The sequence below is a fragment of the Pygoscelis adeliae genome, unplaced genomic scaffold (genome assembly GCF_000699105.1).
Source record: "Pygoscelis adeliae isolate BGI_AS28 unplaced genomic scaffold, ASM69910v1 Scaffold318, whole genome shotgun sequence".
NCBI lineage: Eukaryota > Metazoa > Chordata > Aves > Sphenisciformes > Spheniscidae > Pygoscelis > Pygoscelis adeliae.
The window spans coordinates 3,467,133-3,476,323 of NW_008825430.1; the positions used below are offsets into that span (position 1 = coordinate 3,467,133).

Below are 9,191 nucleotides of genomic sequence, written 5' to 3' on the forward strand. Positions count from 1 at the left end.
AGTTGCAAGAACTCAGACTACAATGGCACCAATCTCAGTGTAAGACAGAACCGGAGAACTACCTTTGATGTAAGGTTGCTCATCTCTCACCTGTTAAGCTGTGTGGTGAATACACCGACAACCGTGGGGACTCCATTGATTTCTATTATGTCTGTGATAGACTGCAGAACATCAAAGTAGAAGAATGAATCCCCGGGAACTGAGCAGTTGAGCCGGGCTTTCAGAAAGGATGTCCAATGTTTTTCCAGGACTCTTTGGGACCCCCCCATGTCATTTTTGCATATGCGTGCCACACGGGAATACACAGCCTGTGACGGGCAAAAAAAAAACCCAAGGAAAAGGGAGAAAGGCTTGAGAGATGCAAGGAAAGCTGTTAATAAAACACCAAAGATAATTTTGTTAACAGGAAGCTGCCATTTATCTGCACAGAAAGGATGAGAGCAAACAGTGTTTAGCTGGCAGTGCACAGGCATCTTAATGTATCACCAAGCAAATGCAACTCTGCAGCTTGTGCCCACCCTTTTTTCCCTTCAAAATCATATTGTTAGCGAGATTTAGAGACTTTAATTAACCACGTGTAAAGGATTTAATAATTTATTATAGAATATCCTTCCATGGTGAGGCATGAGTATTATACTCTGTACTGGCATGACTGAATTATTCAATATCCAGGGACATTAGAGAAACTTCTTTGAAACTCTTCTTTTGTGTTGTTTTCTTTTGTTTCTTTAATAAGCATGAAAAAACCCTCAGATTTTCCATTGCTTGCCACAAGCGTTAAGGCAACAGCAGCACTAAGGCGACAGCAATACTAAAAGGTACCTGTAGCGAGCTCGCCTAACAGCAAGGCTCAGAGAACAGAAACAACTTTTTGGTTGACGAACGCACTGTTCTATTTCTCGTCCCGCTCCCCCTCCCCCCCGCCCCGTAAATTATAACGATGGGAAAACTGTGCAAACTTTGTACTAGTCCCTCCTTCATATTGCAGACTGCGCTTGTTTCTGATACTGTTTTAGGATGATCTCATTCTGCTACGGCTACCTGACAGCTCGCTGTGACAATACCTACCTTGCCTAAATTATTGTGCTCTACAGCAATTTCTCGAAAGAAGAAATAAACGTAGTTCCCGTATTCTATGGCATGGAGGAAGTGTGGTTCTGTAAGAAAGAGCAAGGAGAAGGTTACTTCAAAGAACTACTCGATCGGCACACGACACTGACTATGCTGTGTGACTTGGTGGCTTCTCCACAGGTCCACACCGGCTAACACGAGCTCCAGCCCTCCAGAGACTTTAGGATGTCCAAATACGGGTGCACTGGAGCTTAAATGAACTTGAAGTCTTCGATGTTGGCTAATGGACTGCAAAAAGGCCTCAGAGGAATTGCATTTCAGCTAAGGTATTTTGTTACTGCGGATTCATTCATTGACGTATTTAGCAAAAATTCTGCTTTATTTGTATTAAACTGCTTTCTTATTGTAATCATACCGTACTGGAAGCCGCATATATGCTGACATTGTAGCATACGTGTAAAGCACGCTGGCTGCGGATTACCTGACCCTCAGTGCCAGTGAAATTACATTTGCCATGTGTATGGGAAAATACTCCCCCAAATTACCTTTTATCCATTTGGAATCATACTTTATTGTTCTTAGGGCAGATCCATCCCCCATGCTGCGATAAATAACAGCATCGCTTGCCAGGAAATCTGCTACTGTTGCCGAATACAATTTTCCATCTAAAACGGAAGTTAAAAACGTGGTATTAAGAGGCCTTCAGTAATCTACAGAATTCTGACTAGCCTGTACTTTTCCCCATTTCTTTACTGCCACTCTTCCCCAAGTTGCTGTAACCTATTTATTAACAGGTCAGCTTCTAATCCTTTGGAGGCCCTTTAAAAAATTTAAGAGCAGGGGCACCATGACACCTTTAGCCTTCCTGTGCTTGCTTTAAAAGCTCTCTGGCTCCTTTGGTGTCATTAATCATTTAGACTCATTACAGGCAAAAGTTCTTACCAGCAAAGAGGGCGACATTGGTTTGTCTGGCATCAAATGGGCATCTTGCCAAACCACTAATTTCCTCCCCATCATACTCTAAGGTATTCAGCTAGGGAAGAAAAATAAACGGGTGACAGTGTCATTTCTATTTTGTACACTGGCACAAAAGCATAACGTTGTCTTTCCAGAAAACTTAATTCAGCACATTGGCTTCTGTCTCTTTTTCTTTCACCTTGAAGCACTCTCCAGTCACACTGGATGTATTTGCTACAGCATAATCAGTGCAAGGAAACCCAGTAACAGATTCATGACATTTTCAATATTCTTACCTGGTAGTATCTGCACATAGGGTTAAATGCATTTGTTCCACAGACAAACACCATCTCATCATTTCGTGGAACAAAGACTTTAATGAAGTTATGGCATTCATCCTGAAAGGACAGTAAGATGTATTAATCACAGACTTCACATATATAATAAATATTAGTGTTGTTTTTCTACAATGTATGTGCTAAACTTACTTTATGTTTGCCTTTCATAGCACAGTTCTCTCTGTCCTGCTGCCTTGACCTCCATGTTAATTTCTGTTAAATCAAACCAGAAAAGAACATTTGATTTCCTTTCCACAAGAAAAATCTTTAAAAAATTAAAACCAGAGAAAATACCTCTCCCTTGCCAGCACCTGTATCTACTCACCTTGCTTGGAGTAATTTCCGATTTTGGAGCTTCATTTAAGTTTACAGTGTAAACTTGGTCCCTGTTTGCAAAAAGACACAAGTAAATTAATTTGCCTTATTTTTGATAAGCTGAATCTATTTTTAGAGTGTTTTGTTAGACCAGAAACTTCTATGAAATGCTTATGGATTTTCTGTGTTTAATACAAACGGGAGAAAGTTCGTCATGGGCAACACGGGGTGGGTTTGACTTTTATTGGTGTGGTCCTTAGATAGCACCTACAGCGTCCAGCTATCCACCTCTGGAATTCCAGTCTGTTGAAGACTAATCCGGACTGTAAATATTCAAGTGTGTTATCTTCGCTTCCTACATCCCTGATGTGTCAGTCCAAGTTTAAAATGATCAGGAAAAGGTTTTTATCGGGGCAGTAATATAAAAGAGGGAAGAGAGTATTTGATCATTGGTTTTAGCATAACTACAGTAACTGCAGCCTTCAAATCCAATTTTCATGCACTGGCCACAGATATGGTATATTTCTCTGGGAAGTCCTCCCCCAATTCTAATTTTTATCATATTCTGCAGATTTTTCTAAATGAATTTTACACATTAATGCAAAACCAGAAGAGAAAAGAATTTTAATCTAATGAGCTGAGTGAAGGAAAATTACCTGCCAGCGATATAAAGTGTGTCTCGAATTTTCAACATCAGTTGGAAGTCCAGTCTGTGCTGAGATTCATTGCCTGAAGGGCGTCCTCTAAATACTGGATATTGCCTTGAATCTGCAAGTAAAAATGGGCTACACCATCACTCAGGATTATAGAGCTAAAGAATCAATATATGGCATTGATTAGCTGTATATACTAGGTGTAGAAGGGTTTAAACTAAATTCCTTGAGTAATGTCTTGAATATAAATGAGAAAAAGATGGCTAATGTCAGCAAATGTTCTTTTTCCTGAAGTTACTGCTGTATTTCTGATTGCTTTTTTAAGAAAATGATTAAGTGTTCTATTAAAGATACAAAGCCAGTAAACACATTTCAATTTGAAAAAAACGAGGCTTTTTTTTTTTTTTTAACTTCCCAAGGAAAAAAAACCCGACATTAAAACTTTTTCCCTAGTGGTTAGCACCATTTGCAGATTACTTACAGTGGTAGTCAACAATGTTAATAGGGTCCTCATCTTCAGGGAAGCTGACAGCTCGGCACTGGGACAGACTCATTAGCATCACGGAGGCACAAAGCAGAGGAAGCCTCATGGCTGGTGAAAGATGAGCACTACCTTTGTGGCAACACCGTTTAACTACCTGGAAGACAGGAACACGCCAGTGAGATTTTCAGCAGCACAGGACAGTAAACGCGACTTCCTACTGCAGAAGAAGGGTTTTTTGTTTGTATTTGAGCACCGGCAGCAGTGGACTGCATTGGTGCTTAAGAAAGGCTCCTGTATGGATGTTGATGGAAAAGTGCTCCGTGACATGTCCTTACTCAAAACTGCTCTGAGACATATTGATGTTTGCTAATTTTTAGCTGGATTTACAGGCATTTCTGAAGGAGCTGATGACTGTCAGCCCATTTAATTCACGGGAATCACAAACAGAACATGCAGGCTGCTGACCTGGCAAGAAAAATTGTCAAACTTGGGATTAGAATTTTAATTAAACTGCAATCTCTTTCCATCCCCTCTATCACCGAATGTCATCCAATAAAACCCTTTCCCCATAAAATACCTAAATCTTATCCACAGAAAGTCATGACACACACAATCTGTCTGAACATCCATGCCATGTTTTAAAATTATTGCTTGTTTCCAGGCTGTGCCATCATAATACTAAGCCTAACATGCTCGTTGCGGAAGACCTTATGTCTAGGACCAGACACTTGATGCTTTGCCTTGTGCAGTGATTTACACGTGTGCAAAGTAAATGTAAAAATGCTGCCTCTGCAGTGTGACAGTGCTCGTCACATGCTTTGCAAGGGTGGCAAGAGACTCAAATGGGGGCACAAGGCTGAACTGGGTTCCCAAGATGCCGCTTTCCCCCTAATTCTATTTGTTACTGTAGAAAGCCAGCAACTTCAGAGACTTTCACAGTGGGGAGGGTGAGGGTGTGTGTGCTACAGATTATACAGCACGTATTATGATAGCACCACAACATTATACAACAAAGCTTTTAAGAGGGGAAGGGAAACATAACTTCTCCAATTAAACCGCAGGGATATTTTAGTGAGCAGAATGTAACTACTCAAGTTGCAATTTGGGTAGGATGCAAGAAAAGCATCTCAAAGTGAAATGCAATCCTTAATGACCACAAGTGGTCTGGGCAGGGGTCATATTTCTCATTAGAAACCTGGCAAATGTAGTACTATTCCCTCCTCCAACCTTTTGGAGGCATTCATTCAGCCCTGATTCACAGGTCAGAGCTTTGAGTCACCAGCTCAATGCCTTGCAGTTGCTGAAATTGGTTATTGAACTCTTTGTCTAAACAGAAAAAAAGAAGCCTTTCCATTTTAACGTTTCAAGAATTGCTGCGAGATGTACACGTTGCCAGCACAAAATACCAGGCCCGATCCAGCAAAGCATATAAGTATTAATCATTTAATAATTTGAAAAGCAATTAAAAAACCCCTTCATAACAACACTTAACCTTTCAGTAATGTTTACTGGGGATGAAAATGCTGTATTTGTTAATTGATACTATGGCTGGCTAGGGGCAGGGCTTCTTCCTTCCACAAGGCTGCTGAGCTCTGTCAGTTCAGGCTGGACTGTGAGGAGACCAACTTAAAGGCTGATAATATTTGGTGATGGGGGTGCGGGTGTTGTCTGAACGCCTGTCCGTTACGGACTGACCTGAAAAGAAGCATTTTCCACTGTTAATGCTATTTCTGTATCTCAGTCCACCCGTCCAGAACGAATGGGCTGTGCTCTTAGTCAAGATTGATGAGTGCAGTGGTTAATAAACACTAATGATTCCTGGCATTTTCCCTCTGCTCTTCCTTGTCCTGACATGGCCTCTTTAGCTGAAGCATCTTGCGTTAAATTACTAACGAGCAAACTTAAAACAAACTGGAATTAATAAAGTTAGTCAAATTAGTTCTTTCTTGTGAAAGCACCATTAGAGCAAAGTCCTGCAGCACAGTGGCTCCCAGACACAATAACAAATCATTAACGGTTACACAATCTTCTTTTTGGTCTTTTTTTCAAGAAAAGCAGGCTCCAAATATCCAACCCACTGCTGTCCCAGTGAAAGAAGAGAAAGGGGAGGCACATAAACTGTACGTTGAGTCAGTGCACAGTAACATCTGTAAGGTGCTCGGTAGAAGTCCTCCCTGAAGCCTCATTTTCTCGGAGAACAAATGAATACAAATTGCCAAAGAGCAAGAAGCTCTCCCAGCCATGTAGGCTTTACTTAGCAGAGAAGATGAGGCTGTTCATGGCCCCCACGTCATGACTCAAAGAGACCCTGGCCTGGCTGCAAAACGCGCACAGCAACTGTACAAGTTCTGTGAGTATCAAGCATGGGCATGTATTAGGAAGTTCCTTTTTTCCTCTCTTTCCTCCCACTATCCAGTCTAGGAAGAATTCACTGGGGCAACAAATGCAAAACTTAAATGCAACCTGCCTTACAAAGGCAGATACTGTCTTCTGGACTCAAGGAAATGGCTGCAGAGAACAAAAGGGCAATTTGCTGTGTATTGGCCACAACAATTGTGACCCCAAACAAAACCAAAAAGGAAACGACTGAAATGTCAGGTAAACAAAGAGAGCATCACTTCTCTCAATTAGATTCAAATTTCAGGGGGTACATCATACTCCCTAAAACAAGGCAAAGTTTTGTAAATGTAAAGCCACAGGACGTGTCTCCCTAGAGGTTGCATCCAGAGCAGAAACAAACTCACATTTATGTCTTCCTCACCCCCCCCCGAATATACTCCAGAGACGAACTCTGAGAACACAAAAGGTGGGAATAGTTATGTTCAGCCATCTCTTTTAACTAAACATCACCTGTCACAAGTCTCTATGAAAGAAAACGTCTACACCTGCATGAAGCACAGACCTTTGGCATGACAAGAGAGAAAAGCGGACAGAGCACTGGACTGGATCAGCAAACCACAGGTAATCACTTCTTACCAGCCAGGTAGGAAGTACAGATTTCTTTATTATTTTGCTTCTTAAAATATTACAGGAAAACTAACAGTAGCTCTGATTTCTAGCTACATATGAAAAGAAAATGCACCTGCTTTAAGAGGCATTTAAATACACCTTTTAGCTGGTTGGACACAGGCTTGAGATCAGAACCACTGAAAAGAGAATATACTTGGAAGAACAGCTGTTCCCTGGATAATCAGAAAAATGGGCTCCATCTAGCCCTTGGAACAGGGGTTTATGGCAGTCAGGTGCATGCTTCTGGTAGACACAGATAGGCTGGTGTGAAAGACATAATTCTTGCCACATTCAAGCCTTTTAATGGGGGCCACTACTGGGGACTACAAATAACAATGCTGAAGTATCTGTTTGGACCAGGATAGCCGATTATGAAATGCTGGCAACGTCTACCTTCAAGAAAATGCAGAAAACAATCATACTCTGGCTCTGATTATTTTTCCCCAGCCAGGATTCAGACCCGTCTTTGATTAATTTCTCTTATGAATTGCATTCCTAGCATTTCTGCTAGGAAACAATTCACGGCAAGTGCAAGGTTTGGAAATTACCATATCGCTATCCCTGTTTTGCAGCTGAGGAATTGAGCGACCGAGGCCAACCACCAAAAAAGCCTTTGCAAAGGATCTGAGCTGCTCTGGGTCAGAAGTGGTCATTCCTTGCAGCACAGGCAAATTGGTCAGTGTCACCCAGGTGGAAAAGCTAGTAACAGATCAGAGATCTTCTGGCCATTTGGTCTATGCCATAACTCGTTGTGTCTGCAAATACAAAGAAATAAAGGTATAAATGTTAACTGGTGGCACAAATCCACACCGGTAAAGCGGACAGCAGCCTCACTGAAACAGGCCTCAGGGCGAGTGCTGTTGGTCAAGTGGAAGGCAGGCAGCTGTCCCACGTAATAAACTGGCTCTTTGTGGCTGGCACCTTTCAATCTCGGATATGAATCCCATCCTTCAATTCCTGACTGGGGGAATCCAGAGAAGCAGGGTATCATTTCTGTTAAAATATGAGCCCTCCTTCAAACAATCACACATGAAGGGGAACAGGCTGGTGTTTCTTGCCCATTAATCTACTCCATCCTTTGACAACGCCCTGGTGACACTCCATCAATCATCTTTCCGTGCGCTGCCACGTAAAAAAGGAGGGGGAAGGGAAAGGGCATTCAGCCAGCTGGAGAGAAGCAACACATAAAATAGCTTCAAACCAGACTGATGCAATATCTTCTATTCACTCAAAAAAACCCCCAAAATTCTTAAAAATCTCCTTAACACAATAAATGCTTCTCAAAATGTTAAGCACAGACAGGAGTGTGGTATGGCAAATCCAGGCTGAAGTTCAAGATGGGTCAGAACAAAAGATATATCCTAGAAGTTATTCACTTGTGGAGAGTTTGGCGAGGCAAAGGAGAAAAGGGTTGCAATAATAAGAGCTGAAAAAAGGCACATAACATGAAAAGGCTTAAATGACTACATCGCCTTCCTTCTCCACCAGACACAGGACAAAATCAGGCTGCTAGGCAAGATCAAGGATCTCCTCTGCGCTTGGAGGTATGCATTAACCATAATGTTAAGGGGGGCCAGGCAGAACTGATTAGTAATATGCTGAGTTTAGTCAATTTATGTGATGTGGTTTCACACAATCCCAAGTGACTGGGCTTCGACAGATCCGGAAATCCCTTTTGTCCTCTGTTCCTTCCTGCATGCAAATGGCTCCCTGAGGGCACTAATTAGTGCAACTGCACTAACTAGTGCATTTCTGAGATGGTACCTTCTGAAATTTTGAGCATGAAACCACTCTAATAATAAGATAAAAGTTAAAACAAAAAAATCTTTTACTGCTGCTTGTTCACAGATGCTCAACAAGTTTCTTGGGGCCTACAGCTGAGACTTCAGTTCCTCCTTCTGACGGAGAGCAAAGCAGATCCTGTGCAACACTCAACAACTTCCACTCATCTCAGCTCTTGAGACAATCCCCCGGTGAGGGTCCCAGTGCATCCTTGGACAGTGGCTTCAGAGCACTGAGCAGCTGGCCAGGCCAGTGCTTCGAAGCTTTTTATCCAGTAGACCACTCAAACAACAAAGATCTGTTGGCCGGGCTAAAGCAAGACACAAATTTCACTTGCAACCAAATAAAAGTTATGTTAGTCTCTGAATGATAACTTACTTGTGTTTAGCACCAGCTCCCCCCCCCCCTTTTTTTTTTTAATGCAAAGGACTAGTGTAAAAAGGTTACAAGTATTGTTTACTCCAACCTCAGGGATTATCTTTTGATGTACAAATCACTTATGGTCCACTAACTGCAGGTTGAAAAACACTAGTTGAAAAGGGTATGGTTCAAATTCTGGGCTTCATGAGGTTAAAAGGCACG

At 41.9% G+C, this 9,191-nt stretch overlaps 1 protein-coding gene across 3 annotated transcripts in view; it reads right to left on the minus strand.

The window, feature by feature from the left end:
- SEMA6D (sema domain, transmembrane domain (TM), and cytoplasmic domain, (semaphorin) 6D) overlaps nt 1-3,968 on the minus strand; it is a 14,895-nt gene extending 10,927 nt beyond the window's left edge. For all 3 annotated transcript variants that reach the window (XM_009330953.1, XM_009330952.1, XM_009330951.1), the window contains exons 1-10: nt 3,816-3,968; nt 3,338-3,449; nt 2,692-2,752; nt 2,517-2,579; nt 2,325-2,426; nt 2,014-2,104; nt 1,617-1,736; nt 1,069-1,157; nt 91-308; nt 1-17 (exon numbers count right to left, since the gene is read on the minus strand). The exon at nt 1-17 is cut by the window's left edge and continues 142 nt beyond it. In XM_009330953.1, the coding sequence (XP_009329228.1) occupies nt 1-17; nt 91-308; nt 1,069-1,157; nt 1,617-1,736; nt 2,014-2,104; nt 2,325-2,426; nt 2,517-2,579; nt 2,692-2,752; nt 3,338-3,449; nt 3,816-3,924 (982 nt within the window). In that variant the 5' untranslated portion in view covers nt 3,925-3,968. The remainder of the gene's footprint in view (nt 18-90; nt 309-1,068; nt 1,158-1,616; nt 1,737-2,013; nt 2,105-2,324; nt 2,427-2,516; nt 2,580-2,691; nt 2,753-3,337; nt 3,450-3,815) is intronic.
- Between the last annotated feature and the right edge of the window lie 5,223 nt (nt 3,969-9,191).